The 20,871-nt window shown below is 32.7% G+C and overlaps 1 protein-coding gene across 4 annotated transcripts in view; it reads left to right on the plus strand.

The window, feature by feature from the left end:
• Positions 1–20,871, plus strand: part of GNPDA2 (glucosamine-6-phosphate deaminase 2) — a 37,213-nt gene that overhangs the window by 8,665 nt on the left and 7,677 nt on the right. For all 4 annotated transcript variants that reach the window (XM_004481336.4, XM_004481335.4, XM_012520759.4 and 1 more), the window contains 2 exons: positions 3,683–3,867; positions 9,529–9,703. In XM_004481336.4, coding sequence (XP_004481393.1) covers positions 3,683–3,867; positions 9,529–9,703 — 360 coding nt within the window. The remainder of the gene's footprint in view (positions 1–3,682; positions 3,868–9,528; positions 9,704–20,871) is intronic.

Genomic DNA, 20,871 nt, shown 5'->3' on the forward strand with positions numbered 1-20,871 from the left:
ATTTACTAAAATTTCTTCAATATTCCTAGAGAACCAGTGTTGTCCAGATAGCTCAATTTTACCATTTTGCACCTGCCAAAATCAAGGCTAAGAAAACAGATGTTTGAGAACATTTAAGAAGTGCACAAACCATTCTTTAGATTTTCTACACTCTGTGCTGGAATCTGATAGAATTGAGGGAATATAATATAGACTATTGATAATATAAGAATTACTTTCACTGATTTACCATTAGGCAAAGAGCTGTGTGGACATTTTTTTTTAAGGTCTTCAATTAGTAACTTTTTCTGTTAATTTATTGACCTTATGTAAGGATCTTTGTGGCCTTCCATGCCAGGAAATAGACTTTACTGGAAAAAGCCAAACTAATGACTGTAACTCCATTTTGTTTGTTTGCCTGTTTCCAGAAAACGTCCATAGCTTTATGTAATGTCTAAGGTTATTACTTTCTTATCCACAATTTCTATTAGAACTGCGTTCTTTCTTCATAGCTTTAATAAATCATTTCTCATTTCTCTTTTTAAATACTTTTGGTATGTTTGCTCATGATAAGTCATCCCAGTTTTCCCTTTGAAGTAGTTGGAGCATAAAATATAATTGTTTGTGTTTATCGCTGACTCATAGACTAAAATGAACTTGATTTTATTTTTTAACAAATTTTTGGTTTAAGTTTCCTGGAGTTTTTTCCCAAAAACAAATAAGTTTTAAGAAGATTCCTTTGCCTGCTCCGTTAGCATCTTCGCTGTAGTCGTATGATGATCTAGGATCAGAAATTTTTCTATGTACCGTCTAAAGGACATAATTATTTTGTGCATAGGGAGAGAGGCATTAACTTACTGAATTTTCCCTTCAGCTTTTTCCTATTTGTGTTACCTTATTTTTGCACTTGTACTCATAAAAGAATCTCATTTGATTCTTTGTGTTTGTTGGTATAGGTTTGGTATCATTGGATATTCAAGATGAGGCTTGGTATCTGGGTCTTACTACTTACCCTTCTTTTGTTCCAGGGTTTGGTTAATAAAAACAGTAAGAACCAAGCCAAATGGGATCAAAATTTCAGCTCTATTAAAGGTAAAGTTGGATTAGAGAATGAGGGTTGGGCTTAAGGCCAGAATGAGGTGTCATACTCCATCCCTCTGAATTAGAAACAGTAGAGTGAAAAAGAAAAAGAGCTTAAAAATGTTAATCCACTATTGCTTACTCCTGGGAAATGGAACAGGATTTTCCTTCCCTCTGAGGAAAAGAGGAAATACTACTCTGAAAATTCTCACTCCTCACTGATGCCAGAAGTAATTAGGGAAAGGGTAAGGAGTATCGTGCAATCCCCCCACCCACCACCAACAATAAAGTATACAAACATAAAATTTATAGATAGAATCTAAAGGCATTATTAACTTAAAAATTATCTTTAAGTATTGGTTTTTTAAAAATAAAAATATTAATAAACAGTGGAGAAAACTTTAGCCTTCAGATTCAATTACATGATTGGATTTTTTGATTTGCAAATAACAGAAACCAACCAACAAAGGAAGAAGACTAAGTTTATTGGAATGATTCTGTAGTAACTCAGAACTGAAGGAAGGAGTAGTTAAAACAACTAAGTTTTTGGAAGGAAAAGAACCAGGAAACCTCAGATCTCAGAAATAGGAACTCATCAATCTTCCTCTAGTGTTATCAGTAAATGTCTCCATTATAGTTGCCTTCTTTCTTTCTATATATTTGGTCAAGTTTCAGAGTTGATCTTAGTACAGTTTCTGGAACTTTGATTTTCCTGGTTCTGTATTTTCCTCTTTATAAATATGTATAGTAATACAAATAAATGTGTTTTGACAGATGTATGCTTGAGAAACAGAACACTTTTACAAATCTAGGCAGAAATGCATAGCTATAATTTAAAACTTTTATTTATAAGTGAGAACATACTTAATAGTGGAAACAGAACATCCATATGTATTAGTCACATGTAGGTCTGGCTTTATGTCCCCATATTAAAAATTCCTAGATTGTTGTGCTTTGGTCATCTGTATTTGCTTCACAGGTTTTCCTTTCTTCCTTCAAATGTAGTGTATTGTTTGCCATATTTCACTTTGGTGTAGCCTAAGGAAAATTTGTTAGAATTGTATGTTAAGAGTCAGTAAAATACAAATATTTTATCATTAAGGCAAATATGCAGAGTGTAACTGTAAGAGATATTTTAATGACTCTGAAAGAACTTGGAGATGTTTTTTGATTGATGTTGCCAGAAATCTGACAGATGAATAGGGTACATGTATATAAAACGTTATTTATTTATGTCATAGAAAGATTCTTGACTTTAAGAAGATTTACTTCCATTTCCTTTAAATAAAGAATGCCATGTTCTTATCTATGTTTTAGAGGCAATCCTAGAAAATTAGAGCTGACAATAAGTAGGTCTTTTAAAGTAGTGTTTTTCAAACGGCGGGTTGTCACCCATTACTACGTCATGAAATCAGTATCCATCCAGCATTTCCTTTTTCTTTTGTTAATGAAATTGAATGTAATAAAAAATAACTTTTATTGTTCTTAGTATGGATAAGTATTGCTTTATGCAACCTTTCTTTTCATTGTATTTATATGTGTATTTATATACTAGATTTCAATATTAAATGAACTTCTTACAATAGATTATATTTCAAAAATTTGGGAAAGAACACTTTTCTAGATATTGTCCAATCTGCATATGTTTAAGTGAGAAAACTGCAGTATAGCGAGATCTACTAATTAATTGTCCCATCATCACTAGAGCCAAGCAAGTTAAAATGTGAGTATCAAGACCACTGAATTAGGAATCAGAAGATTTTAGATTTGAATCCTGTAATAGTGTCTTAATTTGCCGTAACAAAGTAACATGAACTAGATTCTCAAAACAATAGAAATTTATTGTTGCACAGTTCTGGATGTTAGAAGTTCTAAATCAAAGTGTGAGCAGGGACACACCTCTGAAATCTGTAGGGGAGAATCCTTTGCCTCTCTGGCTTCTGGTATTTGCTTGCAATCATTCATGTTCCTTGACTTGTTGACTGCTTCTTCACCTGACTGCCTTCTGTCTGTCTCCTGTACTTGTAAGGACACCAGTTATATTGGATTAGGGCCCTCTCTAACCCAGTTTGGCCTCATTTGAACCAATCACATCTTCATAGACTCTATTTCAAAATAGTCACTCTCCTAGGACTGGGAGTTAAGACGTCAACATATCTTTTGGGGGTATAAAATTCAACTCATAACAAGTCTGTCTTGGTATTTACTAACTTGTGATCTTGAACAAGTTACTTCTTATCCTTGAACATCAACGTTTCCTTTGATAAGGGGAGTAGATATACCTAACTTGACCAAGGTTATTAAATATATCTGTTGTTGCAATGATGTATGTGAAAGTGTTTTATAAATTTTCTAATATAGTGATACATATTTTTACTGTTATTGTTAGAAATGGTAACCCAAATGCTAAGCATATAGAAAACATTGTAGTAATTCTTGAATCAATTATAAGAACAAATATTTTAATGCAAAATTAGGAACCCAGCTATTAAATAAAATAAGGTAAGTGTCTTATTTCTTTGCTGTTAAAACTATGTTGAACTTTAAGAAATCTTATTTTCTTGACATGAGAAATCTTATTTACTTTATGTGTGTATGTGTATATATATATTTCTTTTTAAAGGAATTGGTCCAGATGGTCATATTGCTTTCAATGAGCCAGGATCCAGTTTAGTATCAAGGACAAGATTAAAGACACTAGCAATGGACACCATTTTGGCAAATGCTAAATATTTTGATGGAGATTTATCAAAAGTACCAACTATGGCTCTTACAGTTGGTGTGGGGACAGTGATGGATGCTAGAGAAGTAAGAATTAAATGTTCTTTAATGTTTATATGTTTTAGAGGGTTTATGTTGTTATGTAAGTGATATTTTGATTATGTCCTGTTCATAATATAATTTTTTTCCAGCTTTCAGCAAATAACTTCTCTCAGTCTCATTGACTTCTTTAGGATTCAACTAAATTAAGTCTAGTCTTTTGGAGTTACAAATTAAGATTCATGTACCACCTCCTTTGGGTATTGCTTTGCTTTCCTAGTCCTGCTTTGTAGTTTGAACTGAGGTTCTAAAATCATACTGATCAGATGGTCTGTTTTTAAGTAAAATAGTCTTTATAAAAGGCCTTCTGGACAAAGATAACAATGCTAGTTACACTAGTTTTGGATCCCTCAGGTAATTTAGTATGAAGTGCTTTTTGATTGCAGAAGGATAGCCCAGTTGGTTCCCAGCAGAAAAGGAACTATTCTAGAGCTGGATCTATTCTAAATTTGGCATGTTTAAAAAACAAGAGCTTTGACTGTTGGCCTTGCCTCGTTTTAAAAATTTTAATTGGGTCATCTATTCCTTCCCTGTAATAACAAAACAAATTATAATCAGTTCATGATTGAAAGTTGTTAAAATATATGGAAACCTGGAATTCCATTCCTTTCTGGTGATAGAACTGAACAGATTCAGAGGAAAAAGCACATGGTAAATAAGTAAGTGATCTTGACATTAATATATCCAGACTTGAATGTACAAGTAGAACTGTCATTCAAAATATAGTCGTTCTTCATTGTCTAAAAATCATCAGTATCTAAAAAAAGACCTTTCAAGGACTGAAATACCATAGTAGTTAATAGATTGAGAAAAAGATTTCTAAAATATGGAAGTGAAAGTTATACAGATAAATTTACTTTTAATAGGATTTAAGTTTTATAATGTAACCATATAGCTAATCCTTAAAATTTTTCAAATATTGATTTTTCTTTTGGTCAATTTTTCCATCAAAATTACAAGATGCCCTTCATCTCACACTATTCATTTGCAACATGAGTATAAAGAAAATCATCATGGCAAAACTCTTCTAGGATTACATTGTTTCCCAAGGGCCTTAGTGCTTTGATTTTTCACAGCATTCTTTGAAACAAGTATTAAGATATCATCCTTAATAATTTTCTTATCTTCAGTTGTAATGGGGTAAATTTGGATTCTCATTTGCTGATGGTTTTATCTGTGATGTGAGCTATTCTTCATTATCATTTGATTAATAATAAATATAAATTTCAAATCCATGTGTGGACCAAGTGCTACTGTTAAATGGAAAGAAGGCTTGAGTGGGGAACTCAATTTTTAAATAGTGATTTAGTTTATCAGTAAACATTTTTGCATTTTGGCAACTCAGATAATTAGGACCTTCTGTACACACCTTGGAACTTATTACAGGTTTTCTTAAGACTTGGGAATTTTCCACTAAATGAGGAACCAAGCAGGTCATTAACCTCAGTTATCAAATTCTTTCCTTGAGATGAGGCCTTCATATTCATGGTATTTCTGCAATGCTCTATTATTTTCACTTCTTTATTGGCTAAAACTACACTATTTAGTTTTCAGTTTTAAGAGTGTCCTTTCCTGACCATCAGCCTCCTAATCAAAATTCTTTCCCACTTTCATGTCACTCTGTTCTTTCCTTTTTAGCACTTGTCATAATTTATAATTACTTTTGTATACTTACCATCAGTTTCCTCATTAATTTATAATTTCCATGAGTTTATGGATCATTTATATCTACACCTAACAATGCCTGTCACATAACAGATCCTCAACAACTGTTGGAAATTCCTTCATAAAACTCCCATTATTTTTCGTTTCTGAGCAATCCTTCTTAGTCTACTTCCTTGACTCTTCTTCCTCCATATGCCTTTTGAACATTGGTGTTCCCTAGACTTTCATCCTACCACTGGTTATTCACTATGCATACTCTTCTTGGGCAGTATTCTCCATGACCACTTTTTAAAAATTAACTGTGACAGTCAATACCAGTTAACACTTTGGAACATTCTTTTCAATAGATTTAACACTTTAAAAAGTCAACTACTATCAATACAGTAGTAACTACCAATGCATATCTTAAGCCCAGTCCTCTTTCTGAAGTCCAGGCTTCATATTTCAAACTGCCTGTTGATAATCCTTATACTTACACTATCCAAAATTTAAATTCATTTTTTCTACCAAAATTGCCTTTCTTATAAATATTTGTTCCCTTGGTGAATAGCTAATCTCTCCATGAAAATATTCTGAGCTTGAAACTTGTGTATCACTCATTCTTAGCTTCTTCCTCTTCCTTTTCTCCCCATTCAATCAGTCACTAAGTACCACCCATTTAAAAAATAACTTATTATTTATATGCATCCATTTAACAATAACTTATTTATATATATATGTGTGTGTGTATATAAATATATATATATGTATCCACCTCCCCCCAACACTATTGCCTTAATCCAAGTTTACATTTTTTTAAATTTTCTCAAGTATTGCAAACTCATCCTATATCTTGGCTATCTTCATTCTTTACCTGTCCCATTCTCCATGCTACTGTCTGAATTATTTTTCAAAAAACCTTGTTTGGTTTATGACTTATATAAGTAAGAGCCTCTCAGTCCCTATTACTCCATCACAAGACAAGGTCTAGCCTCTTAGCTTGGCATACAAGACTTTGTATTATTACCCTTCAGCCAAATTCCAAATATCCATGTACCTTATGCTCCAGATTTTCAAAACTTCTTTTTTATTAACTACCCTATACCTGGGGACTTTTCTGCTTATTCTTAAGACTTGGCTTCAAATAGGAGCCACTCTATAAGCCTTTTTCCAACTCCTCCAGAGAGTGGATCTACCTTCATGACATCATTATATTTGATTATTTTGTATGTGTTGTATATATTTTGTATATTTTTGTGCAACAATTTTTATACATGTCTGTTATTTTACTGTACTTGGCATCTTAAAGCTGTATCATGGTAAGAGCTCTGATACTTGGAGCTGAAAATCCTATATACTTCACATGCTAGCTTTATGACCTATGACAAGTCATTCAACTTCTCTAAGATATAATTTCCTCATTTATAAAATGATTAAAATATATCTACCAGGAAGGGATGTTGAGGATTAATAATGTGGTTATAGATTTTTGGGATTCATTCACATCTGTTTGTTTATGGAATGGTTAATGAAGTGTTGATTGCTACACTTTCAAATCAGCTTATTCCATTACTTTTTTTTAAAGTAGTGGTATTATTGCTTAACATTTATGTATTTATTTACGTAGCAGAAAACTATTATATCCCAGCAACATTTTCCTGACAACTGGTTCTCAAACAGCAGTGTACATAAGAATCACCTGGTCTCCATACCTAGCGACTGAGTCTTTACATTTAGAGTTTCTGCAGTTTGAACAAGCATCACAGATTATTTTGATGCATGTCATCCTTTTCCAAAATATAAGTCATGTTCTCCTTGAGAATAGTGGGGCAGGCATATTAGAACTAAAGAATATCAGTGTGAAATTGTTTTCTGGTGGCTTTTTTTTCCCCCCAGTTGGCTACTTTTGTAGGTATTCTTAATTATCAATGAAATATTGTTACCTGTGCACTAGCCATAGAGAAACGTAAGTAATCCTTTATGTGACCCCAAGTTTCCACTAGCATCTTCCTTCCATTCCCCTCAAAATGCTACTGCCAACATCAATATGTACTTTCCCTTTCTCTTCAGTAAAAGTTGGGTTGTCTTTTCATTGTTTTTTCTCAGGATACATTTGATGTTGAGGTTTGTTGCCATTTTTCCCATTACTTTTTGTTGTTTGCTTCAGTAGTGAAAGGCTCTTAGCCCATGGTGTCCATTTTGTAGATCTTTTAGAGTGTCCCTGTCTCTGAAGAGATAGCATAATGTAGTATTTAAGAGTGTAGACCCTGGCATCAAATCACTTGTTCATTCTTAGCTCTACCTAGATCTTGGGCAAGATAATCTCTCTATGGCTTAGTTTCCTTATCTGTAATTAGGAATAAAGTTAGTATTTATCTTATAGTGTTGTTTTGAGGATTAAATGAGATAATTCAAAGAAAGTGCTTTGTTCAGTATTTATCTTTTGAACTATCAAATTTTATTTTAAAACTGTCCTGATATAAATTAAGCTTAAGAAAATATCCTGCAGTAGGTATTCTTAGTTTAATGTGGTATGTGCTAAAGTAGCGTTATAGAGATTCTTCAAATGCTGATCCAAGGACTTCTGCCAGATTGACTGCAGATAAACGTGCAAGGGGTCCTGATTCCTATATCCTAATTCCAAAGATTCTGCATTAGAAGATCTGGGATTGAGCCATGAACCTGTATGTTTAAAAAGCAAAACAAAACAAAAAGGCTTCTCCTCCTGGAACACATATATCTTAAGGAAAAATCTAATTAATAATGTTCAGCAAGGAAAAATAATTAGCAAATTCGTCAGTCAATGTTTTGCTTACTTTATTACATCAAACATAGTTAATTTTTGTTTTAAACTATGAATGTTTTTAATTACGGGTGATAGCATATTAAATTCTTCATTGAACCTAGATCCCTATAATTAAGAACAAGAAGTATCAGTAAAAATGCTAGTGAAAATGTATACTTATATTAATTCATTATTGGCTTTGAATTCAATCAAGATGTAATTTCAACATGAAAATGAAAAGGTAAATCTTAATAAAAGAAATGTACTACTATACTGATTTCATTTTTTCCCTGACAGACGGTATAGTTATAAAATATGCAATATGTTATAGATGTTTAAACTTAAACAAACATTTTAACATTCATTTTTTACTCAACAGTTGTGATGAGCAAAAAAATCATGTTCAGAGGTCTATTATTTTACATAAAATGTGTATCCATAAGTTGAGTTGTAAAATAGAATTGATTTACTTCTAAGAGATGATAAAGAACATTTTCATTCTGACATAGACGTACCTATATTCGCACATATTCTTTGAATTATATAAGTTAAAGAGCCTGAGGTTTCTGGAATTTATAAGCATTTTTTCAGTAATATGTTCTTATATGACAGATCCCATATTTGAATAGATCCCTAATTATTTAAGTACAGTTTGGTTCCAAGACAACTTTAGACTGCACATGTTAGTAAAACAATCTTCAGGTTTCTTTCTCTAAGATGGCTCTTTCAATATCTGATTTTTTAAAGAATCTTTTGCTTTTCTAAAGTAATATCTGTTGCTTCTCTGGACTGAGGCAACTTGATGTATCGTTCCAGATTATATAAATTACTTGTCTGTTGACTTGTAACTGTGTTTTTTCAAAACAGCCTTTTTGTAATTTTTTTTTTTCTTTCTTCTAGATATCTTCTCCACATCAGTATTTACTGTGTTAATCAGGATAAGGATAGGCATTATGGCATATTCACTAATACCCCATAAGATATTTTGCTTTATTAAACCAGGAGAAGGCATATGCTTGTCTTTTACCTTAAAAGGTAGAAATAACCCAAACTGTGAAAAAGTGTGGAGCTATTTGTTTTCATTTTACTCTTTGAAGAATATTATGCTAAAGTCCTCATTTATTAAAAAAAACAGAAGGAAAGAGGAAGAGAGAAAAAGAGCATCTTAGTCATTTGGAACATGTTTTAATTATTAACAGGTGATGTTCCTGGTTTTTCAGGTAATGATCCTCATAACAGGTGCACACAAAGCATTTGCCCTGTACAAAGCAATAGAAGAAGGAGTTAATCACATGTGGACTGTTTCAGCTTTTCAGCAGCATCCCAGAACTATTTTTGTATGTGACGAAGATGCTACTTTAGAATTAAGAGTTAAAACTGTGAAATACTTTAAAGGTGAGCATTGAAATTCAAAAAAAGACTGTAAGAATGTTCCATTATAGATGGTAATTAAAACTTAATATGACTGTGGAGTTAGATTCAGCACTATGGCCTCTTGAGAACTGGCATTGTGCTGACACAGTAGCCAGTTCTTTCAAGGAATAGAAATTTCTCACCTTAGAAAATAATAGCCGTCAAAGTAGTGTCCTGTTTTTCTTTTCATGAAGAGAATCTCTTCAATCTGTATTGCCAGTAAACACAATTTTTCTTGAAACCTATAATTTAGTAAAATATATTCTTTTCATCTTGAATATGCAAGATTGAATAACCCAAAAAGAAATGTTTATAGGTCATTTCTGGTTTTTTTTGCATTGTTTACCTACTTCATTCTCATCCCCCAAGCAAATTTAGATATACTCAGTGGATAAAATGGATTTCCTACTATCTCATTTAATCCTCACAATTTCAGACAAATCTGTTTCTATATATTAAGGTTATAATGGCTAAATATTAAAACAGAATGGGATAAGCTCTACAAGTAAGCATGAGCCTGTCTCCTGTTCAAATTAAGTATAAAATAAGCATCCAGGTTATTTTTAAAGCATAATAGTTTGCCCATACATCTGCACATAGGCTGTTCTTTTGCTTCTTCCTCCATTTCAATAAAACTTCTTACTGTACCAGGTTGTATATAGAAAACCACATATGGTGACTTATGAGATTTCCAAGGGATATTTTGGTTATGCTCAATTTAAAAACTATTCCTTTCTTGACTGAAGTCCACTAATACAATACGTATGTACACATGAATAAGCTTTATAAAGCACCTATAGTTATATAAAAACACTATCACTTTTTGGCCATACCTATAGGTCAGTGATTCACAAGGTATGTAGTATGTGTACCACTGGTATTACATGACTGAATATAGTTAAGTTTTTTATTCTGGTAACCAGCTGCTTATCTGTATTTTGGGAAAAAAATACTGAACAAGTCAAATCTGTATTTATGGATATCATTGCTTAAGACAAGGCTAAAGAAGCTATTCTATTTGTTGCTTCTAAAACATCTTCACATTTATCATGTCTGGAAATTAATATGTGTATTAAAATTGGTGTCATGTCATAGCATATCAGGTAGTATTTTTTTTGGTTGTACATTAAATAATGGTGTGTCTTGGAGTCCACAGTATTTCATATTTATGAAATATAGTATATTAAACTTAAAAATTATAAGTCAAAGGAAACCATTAACTCATGGTTGATGTAAATATGTGAATATAGCAAAATTTTTGAAGTGAAATACAAATAATTCATATTTGGGAAACACTGAAAATGTTCTTTTTTTTAAACAGGCTGTAGGTTTACAGAAAAATCTTGCAGGAAATACAGACATAAGCTTCCCATATATGCCTCCTCACATACACAGTTTTCTCAGTTATTAACCCTTTGCATTAGTGTGGTAATTGATCAAACAATATTATTATATTATTAGCCATAGTCTGTACTTTACAGTAGGGTTCACATCTGTGTTGTTTGTGTGTGTTTTTAAACTTTTATTCTAGTAAAATATGTACAACCTAAAATTTCCCCTTTTTACCATGTTCAAATATATAATTCAGTGGTGTTAATTACATTCACAAGGTTGTGAATGTTGCGAATCACCAACATCTGTACCAATTAACCATTAATTCTCCATTAACATGTCTATCCCTGGTAGCTTGCATTCTAGTTTGACTCTTTGAATTTGCTTATTGTAATTATTTCTTATCAGTGAGAGCATGCGTTGAAGTTTGTCATTTTGTGTCTTATTTGTCATTTTGTGCCTTATTTCACTCAAAGTGATGTCTTCAGTTTTCATCCATGTTGTTGCATGTATCAGAATTTCATTCCTTTAATAGAGATGAGTAATATTTCTTGTATCTATAAACCACATTTTGTTTTTCCATTCATCTGTTGATGGACACTTGGGTTGCTTCCATCTTTTGGCAATTGTGAATAATGCCACTATGAACCATCAGAGTTCAAATACCTGTTTGAGTACCTGCTTTCAATTCTTTTGGGTATATACCTTGAAGTAGGATTGCCAGGCTAGATGGTAATTTTATGCTTAAATTTCTGGGGAAATATCAAACTGTTTTCCACAATGGCTGCACCATTCTACATTCCCACAAACAATGAAGGTATGTTCTTATTCATCCACATCCTCTCCAACACTGACTATTTTCCATATTTGGAATCCTAGCCTTTCTAGTGAGTATGAAATGGTAGCATCTCATTGTTATTTTTTTTCCCTTTATTAGAGAAATTGTGGGTTTACAGAACTACCATGCATAAAATACCAGATTCCTATATACCACCCTATTATTAACATCTTGAATTGTTTTGGAAAAATTGGAACAATTGATGATAGCACGTTTTTTAAATTGTGCTGTTAACTATAGTCCATGATTTAACTTAGGATTCGCTGTATGCAGATCCATTGATTTTTATTCTGTTACCATATATACAATCTAACATTTCCTCTTTTAATCACATTCAGATCTGTCTGTCCATGCTGTTAATTACCTTCACAATGTTCTTTTTTTAAATATATTTTTTTACTGAATTATATCATTTATACGTGAGCATGCATAAACAGTAAGTATATAGTAAAGATTGTAAACTTACACAGTAAACATATATAACATACAGGGGTTTTATACATCACCCCTCCACCAACACTTGCATTATTGTGAAACATTTATTATATAAACTATGCAAGAGCATTGTCAAAATATTACTAACTATAGTCCCTATCTTACATTTGGTGTATTTTTCCCCCAACCCACCTATTTTTAAAAATGTGTTTTTATTACAGAGGTTGTGAACTTACAAAATAATCATGCACATGTATAGAATTGCCAGAGAACACCCCATCACCAACACATCACACCGTGGCAGAACATTTGTTACAGATTATAAGATAATATCATCAAAATATTATCATCCATGATGGTCCATAGTGTTCATTTGGCCCACTTTTTCTGTACATATCCATTATCAACACAGTACATCTTTGGCATTGATGCTAGAATATTATATTGCTGTTAACCACTGTCTATAGGTCACACCAACTGTAGTTTTCCCATGCTTCTCCATATTCCCACCACCCTGCAATACTGATGTACATCTGCTCCAGCCCACAGGATACTCTTGCATTTGTACCCTCAGTTTAACCACAATTCTCATCCACCTCTGGGTTCACTTTGTTATTCAGTCCTTAGATTATTCTTTGCCTTTCTTTCCATTGACATTTACTTCCCCATACTACCTTTTTCAGCCACAATCCCATTTATAAACAAGATGCTATCACTATAATATGTTACCATAAACTCTATACATTTCCACACTTTTACAGTCTACATACATTAAGCATCAGTTCCTCTCAACCATCTTATCTCCTTATATCCTATACTCTAGGTTTTAACTCCATGTGTTTATTCTTCATATTTAGTTCATATTAATGAGACTATACAATATTTATCCTTTTGTATCTGGCTTACTTTGCTTAGTATAATATCTTCAAGATTTATCCATGTTATCATATGTGTCCCAATTTTATTTATTATTGCATCATAGTATTCCATTGTATGTATATAGCACATTTTATTTATCCATTCATGGTTGATGGACACTTGGATTGTTTCTGTCTTTTGGCAGTTGGAAATAATGCCACTGTGAACATCAGTGTGCAGATACCTGTTCATGTCACAGTTTTTAGTTCTTCTGGATATACTTCTAGTAGAGGAATTGCTGGGTCATACAGTTTAGCTTCCTGAGGAACCGCCAGACTGTCTTCCACAGAGGCTGCACCATTTTACAATCCCACCAATAGTGAAGGAGTGTTCCTATTTCTCCACATCCTCTCTAGCAGTTATTGTTGACTGTTTTTTAAATCATGGCCGTTCTATGTGGTGTTAGATGGTATCTCATCGTTGGTTTGATTTGCATTTCAAATCAAATGGCTAGTGATATTGAAAATTTATTCATGTGCTTTTTGGCCATTTGTATTTCCTCTTTAAAGGAATGTATATTTAAGTCTTTTGTCTGTTTTTTAATTGGATTGCTTGCTCTTTTATTTTTGAGTTTTATGATCTCTTTATGAGCATAAAAATCAAACCCTTGTCAGATATGTGGTTTTTAAATATATTCTCCCATTGAGTGGGCTGCCTTTTCACCTAGATGAAGTCCTTTGAATCACAGAATTGTTTTAAGTTTGAGGAGATCCCATTTATCCATGTTTTCTTTCATTGCTCATGCTTTCGGTGTAAGGTATAAGAATCTACCACCTACCACCAGGTCTTGAAAATGTTTCCCTACATATTCTTCTAGGAGCTTTATGGTATTTGCTTATATTTAGGTCTTTGATCCATTTTGAGTTGATTTTTGTATAAGGTCTGAGATAGGGATCTTATTTCTTTCTTTCAGTTATGAATATCCAGTTTTCCCAGCATCATTTGTTGAATAGACTGTTCTGTCCCAGCTGGGTGGGTTTGACAGGCTTGTCAGAAATAAAAAATCACAGATGTGAGGATCTATTTCTGAACCATCGGTTCATTTCCTTTGGTCTATGTGTCTTTCTTTACGTCAATACCTTTCTGTTTTTACCACTGTAGGTAGGTAATATGATTTAAAATCTGGAAGTGAGAGGCCTTCAACTTCACTTTTCCTTTTTAAGATGTTTCTGGCAATTCAGGACCTCTTACCCTTCCATATAAATTTGATAATTGTACTTTTTTCCATTTGCTTAAAAAATGCTGTTGCAAGTTTTATTGGGATTGCATTGATTCTGTATATCAATTTGGGTAGTGTTGACATCTTAATGATATTTAGTCTTCCAACCCATGAACATGGAATGTTCTTCCAATTATTTAGGTCTTTTTTTGATTCATTTAGCAATGCATTATAGTTTTCTGAATACAGGTGCTTTACTTCCTTGGTTAAGTTTATTCCTAAATATTTGATTCTTTTACTTGCTAATATAAATGGGAATTTTTTCCCTGACTTCCTCCTCAGATTGCACATTATAATTGTACAGAAGCACCACTGTTTTTGCATATTGATCTTGTGTCCTGGCACTACTGAAACCATTTATTAGCAAATAGTAAAAGTTTTACTTCTGATTTGGATGCCTTTTATTTCTTTTTCTTGCCTGATTGTCTAGCTAGAACCCCTAAGACTATACTGAACAACAATTGTGACAGTGGGCATCCTTGTCTTGTCCCTGATCTCAACTAGAAAGCTTTCAGTCTTTCACCGTTGAGTAAAGTGTTAGCTATGGGTTTTTCATATATGACCTTTATCATGTTGAGAAAGTTACCTTCAAGTCCTATCTTTTGTAGTATTTTTATCAAAAAAGGGTGATGTATTTTGTCAAATGCCTTTTCTGCGTCAATCAGTAAAATCATGTGCTTTTTCCTCTTTATTAGTGTGGTGTATAATGCGGATTGATTTTATTATGTTGAATCAATCTTGCGTGCCTGGTATAAAACCCACTTGATCATGATAAATAATTCTTTTATGTGTTGTTGGATTCAGTTAGCAAGTATTTTATTGAGGAGTTTTGTATCTATATTCATTAGAGAAATGGGTCTGTAATTTTCTTTTTTCATAATATATTTATTTGGCTTTGGTATTAGGGTGATATAGTCTTCATAGGATGAGTTTGGTAGCATTGTTTAATTTTTTGGAAGAGCTTGTGTAAGATTGGTATTAAATCTTCTTTGAATGCTTGGTAGAACTCACCTGTGAAACTGTCTGGTCATGGGCTTTTCATTTTGGGGAGCTGTTTGATGACTGTTTCAATCTCTTTACTTGTGATTGGTTTTTTGAGGTCTTTCATTTCTTCTAGGGTCAGTGTAGGTTGTTTGTATGTTGCTAGGAATTTTTCCATTTCATCTACATTGTCTAGTTTTTTGGCATAAAGTCATTCATAGTATACTCTTATGATTTCTCTTAATTTCAGTGGGGACAGTAATGTTACCAGTTTCATTTTTTAATTCAATTTTTTGCATCTTTCTTTTTTTCTTAGCTAGCTAAGGGTTTGTTAGTTTTGTTAGTCTTCTCGAAGAACCAACTTTTGGTTTTGTTCATTCTATTTTTTGTTCTCAATTTCATTTATTTCTGCTCTGATCTTTGTTAAAATTCCTTCTCCTTGCTTTGGGATTAGTTTGCTGTTCTTTTTCTAGTTCCTCTAGCTGTATATTTAGGTCATTGATTTTAGCTCTTTTAATATTAGCATTGAAGGCTATACATTTTCCTCTCAATACTGCCTTTGCTGCATCTGATAGGTTCTGAGATGTTGTGTTCTCATCGTTATTTGTCTTGCAGTATTTATTGATTTCTCTTGAAATTTCTTCTTTGATCCACTGATTATTTAAGAGTGTATTGTTTAATCTCTCTATATATGTGCATTTTCCCTTTTTCTGCCACTTGTTGATTTCTAGCTTTATTCCATTATGATCAGAGAAAGTGCTTTGTATAATTTCAGTTTTGTTGAATTTATTGAGATCTGCTTTGTGACCCTACATAAGGTCTTTTCCTGGAGAAAGATCCATGTGCACTTGAAAAGAATGTATATCCTGCTGTTTTGGGCTGCAGTGTTCTGTATGTGTCTATTAGGTTTAGTCCATTTATCATATTATTCAATCTATCTTTCTTTATTGATCCTCTGCCCAGATGTTCTAAACAGTGCTGAGAGTAGTGTGTTGAAGTTTCCAACTGTTATTGCAGAGATGTTTGTTTCTCCCTTCAACTTTGCCAGTGTTTGCCGCATGTACTTTGGGCCATCCTGGTGAGTCTCTTGCAGACAGCATATGGATGGCTCATATTTTCCTATCCATTCCACCAATCTGTGTCTTTTGATTGGGGAGTTTAATCATTAACATTTAATATTATTACTATAAAGGCAGTTCTTATTTCACCCATTTTGTCTTTGGGTTTTATCTGTCATTTATTTTTACCATATTTCTTTGACACTTTTAGTTACTGTTACTGATATAGTCATCATTTCTAGACTGTCTTCCAAGCCTCTCTCTCCTGTCTTTTTAGGCTGTAACACTCCCCTCCCTTTAGTATTTCCTGCAAAGCCAGGCTTTTTGTTATAAACTCTGTAAGTTTCTGTATATCTGCGAATAATCTCACCATCATGTTTGAAAGCCTATCTTGCCGGATATAAAATTCTTTGCTAATAGTTTTTCTCTTGCAGTATCTTAAATATATCATACCTGCCTTTTGCCTCCATGGTTTCTAATGAGAAATCAGCACTTAATCTTATTTGGTATCCCTTATATGTTATGCATTACTTTTACTCTTGCTGCTTTTAAAATTCTTTGTTTTTGGCATTTGACATTCTGATTGGTATATTTCAATTATTGTGGTCTTTAACCCTAGTAGTGTTGGTTTGTATTTAAAATTTCTGTCTCTTTGAGGCTATCATATCGCTTGTTTTTCTTGTATTTTTTAGTTCTTACTGTTTTCCTTTGTCTCCTTGAGCATATTGAAGATCCTTTTTTTTAATGTTTTATTTTTAAGATAATCTTTGCCCAGTTTTTCCAAAGTTGTCTTCATTAATTGTTTCCTGGTTGTTATCTTGTACCTTTGGATGGACATCAGACATCAGTGCCTGTTTTTTATTTTTTTTGTGTTTTTTTTGTCTTGTAATATTTTGTTGCATACTGTAATTTTTAATATTTTATATTGTTTACTCTGGGATTTAGTCTCTGACCTGTCTGTTCATTAAGTTTGTATCTGCCTAGCTATAGAACAGTGCAAAAATTGCCTTTCACCATCTTTGCAAATTGGTACTCTGCATTGGGTGGTACTTTTCTTCAGAATTTAGCCAAGAAGATTCAGCTTGAGGCAAATGTGTAGTGCAAGGTCCTCTCTGTCTTTTCAGAGCCTGTCTTGTCCTGGACTTGTACTTGCTCCTGGCCTCATGAATTCCCACGTTTACAGGAATTCAGATGCCCCCTGTACTCCCAATGAAATAGATTTTCTCCACCTCCTGGATGCTTTATTATATGACTTAAAGCAAGTAGTTCTTTGCCTCAGGCTGCTCTGATTCATTTGTTTCTTATGCTGCTTTAGGTGTCAACAAGCTGCTTCTGCCTACAGGGCAAGTTCTGGGACGCCAAGCCAGAGAAAAATTTCCTGGTTCTGTCTTTCATACTGCTACCTGATATATTTGTACAGACTTACGGCCATTCCAGTATGTGCATAGGGATTACTCTGCATCTCTGGAATAAGGCTAGGAACCCATGATGGGCATGCAGGCCTGCCCTACACTGTGGGGGAAGGGATGAGGGAGGAGCAATAAGAGCATTAATAGCATCTCCTACCATTTTTTTAAAGCTGTGTTGTCTTGATTTGGCGCACACCCAGTTATTGCAACCCTTTATCTGTGTTCTGGATTTCTGAGGAATACTTCTGTCTCCTTTTGCTAGTTCACAGATTCTGGAGGGAAATGTTACCCTGGAGAGTCTTATAGCACCATCTTGGTCTACTGTAAACCAGCCTTCATATTTATAAAACAAAATTTTATAATGATATATATGTAGTTTTGCTTTTTCACTTATGTATTACAAGTATTTTCACATTTTACTAAACATTCTTTTAAAACAATTTTAATGGTTACATAATCAAGTAGATATATCATAATTTAAATATATTCCTATTGTTGAAGCACATTATTTCCAGTCATTTATATTTTTTTCAGTTTACTCTATTTTTGCCAACCCACAAATACAACAACAAATTAAACTGAAAAATGTTAGTCTCTTTATAATTTAATGAATAGCGGAAGGGGAATACTACAGTGATGAGTTGTAAATCAGACCTCTTGTAGTTTTCCCTATATTTTTCTATGTGGTCCTTACTATTTCATGACAAATATTAGATTTCTTGAAAAATTAATAAAAGGAATCCTCATCCATAAATTTAACACCACTTTTAAGGAAATTGATTAACATGGCCATTTTTTGATATCTGTAATACCCAGATTAACTCCTGTGTTAGACTGATTTTTGGCAGCTTGCTTTTAATCATAACATTTTTACATTTTAGTGAAGTAAATATTTAATAATAACAGCCAATATTTATATGGCCAGCTGTTATTTTAAGTGCATTATACTTACTGACTGACTTAAATAAGTCACTGAGCCAGATTCACACAGCTAACATGTGAGCAGAGCTGGGTAACTGAAACCAGGCTTGTCAGGAGTCTGGGTTTTTGACCACTTTGTTATACTGCCTCCCAGAAGAAGACTAAATTCTCATATTTTCATTCTGTGCTATATGTAGACCTCATTTTTTCCCATACCAAAAGGTATAGGCATGTTGAAGATAATTTAAAACAAAGAAAGTAGATGCTTATGTGTATTTCTTTGTTTCATCTGTCCAGATTCTAAGCTCAAACATTTTGAAGTGCAGACTTTTCTCATTGCTGCATTGTCTTTTTGAGGACACTGTATTTTCCACTTAAAAAAAAAAGGTTCAGGATAATAGGCTTTCATCAGGATGCCTTCTTTAAAATGGAAGAACATGGAATTGAGATATCATTCTGGACTACATGTAGGCTTCATTTTACAGTATAAAGTTATACATGTTTTAAATGTAGTTTTACATATTTCCCATATCCTCTTGAGTTATATGACTTAAAAATGTACTTGAGGGTAATTCATTAGGTGCCATTTGTAATTCTTCAAATTCCACCCATCACTACCCATTTTTCTGCCATGCCTAAAAAGTGCCATTAGAAATCTTAAAAGGATTCTAATTATTTAACTAAAGTAAAATATAGATTAAATAGGTTCAAAAAGAAGAGTCATTAGTAACTGGAAGTTTATTTCAGTATATATCATTTGAAAGATGTAAGTACATTACAGGAAAAGAAGTTTAATACTTGGGAGTTTGTTTTATTTGGTTTATTTTTGCTTTTTAAATAAATCTTTCCATCCTTGAGTTAGTATATCATCGAAACAGAAACATCATGATCAATGTTTTTTTGTTTCATCCTCTTTTCGGCCTCACCTTGAAAGAGGTTGAATGAATTCAGATTGAGCCAAAACAATGTTATTTTAAAAAGACATTGACATTTAGAATCTGTAGTTAACTCTTCTTTTGGCAACATGTCAGGAAGTCTGATGCAATTTTATCAATACTCTTTAAAAGAGCATTCTTATCACTGTTTCTGACTTTAGTGGCAATGAAGAATTTTCATCAAATTATTGTAGAAAGTCATCACTTTCTACTTTGTCATAGTGTATTCTTGGTTTCTTATCCAAGGATCAATTAATAGCATTTTAAAGGTAAATTATAGTTTGGAAACAACCTTATCTTACATATAAAAGTCATGTCCAATGTTTATGGGGAAAAAACTTAGTAAAGGGAGTTAAATTTTTACTATTTTCCAGATGTTTTAACTTGTGTTATTAAAAGCTCTCTAATATATTTTCTTTGGTTGCGGTTAGCAAATGATGAATTGTATCAAGTAGAAAAATGATCTTCTAAAAATTCTTTCAATGATATTACATCTCCTAAATAACGTGACTGAAATTACTTTCTTCTTTGTCCTTTCTCCTCCTGGGTCTCTTTTTGTTTCCATTTTATTGTTTATTACATAGTGGTTGTTGAAAGTGGATTAAATTTATTTAAAATGGAATTTGTTCTGTTTGCAGAAATTATCTGGTAAATCTTCATTAGCAAATATTTCTTTTGCATTACAAAAATCCTTAGTAATTGGGTATTTTCCAGTTAGTGTTATCAGCCTATAATCATTGGTTAAGGTGCCTTCAAGCAGCGTTTCACACTGAGTCAAAAGAAATATTAGAAATATCCCTGTCTGAAAGTAGTTGATATATGCTTGATAAAAATTTGGCTTATTAACATGAACTGATTTGAGAAAATAAAATGCAATAAATTACATTAAAATGAAGGTAGGGAATTTAGTTTTGTTTGTTACATTATTTCAGCATTTAAAAGTGTGCCTGGCACATTGATAAATTGGTTGGGCTGGCCGATGGATGAATACATGATTATCAAGTCTAAAGGAAATTAAATAAGGAAGAGATTAGTTGAAGTAAACTTTAATTGAGCTAATGAGATTGAGAACCCTGGAAGTAGCATTTAGATTAAAAGGTAACA

This window comes from Dasypus novemcinctus, chromosome 1 (genome assembly GCF_030445035.2).
Source record: "Dasypus novemcinctus isolate mDasNov1 chromosome 1, mDasNov1.1.hap2, whole genome shotgun sequence".
Taxonomy (NCBI): domain Eukaryota; kingdom Metazoa; phylum Chordata; class Mammalia; order Cingulata; family Dasypodidae; genus Dasypus; species Dasypus novemcinctus.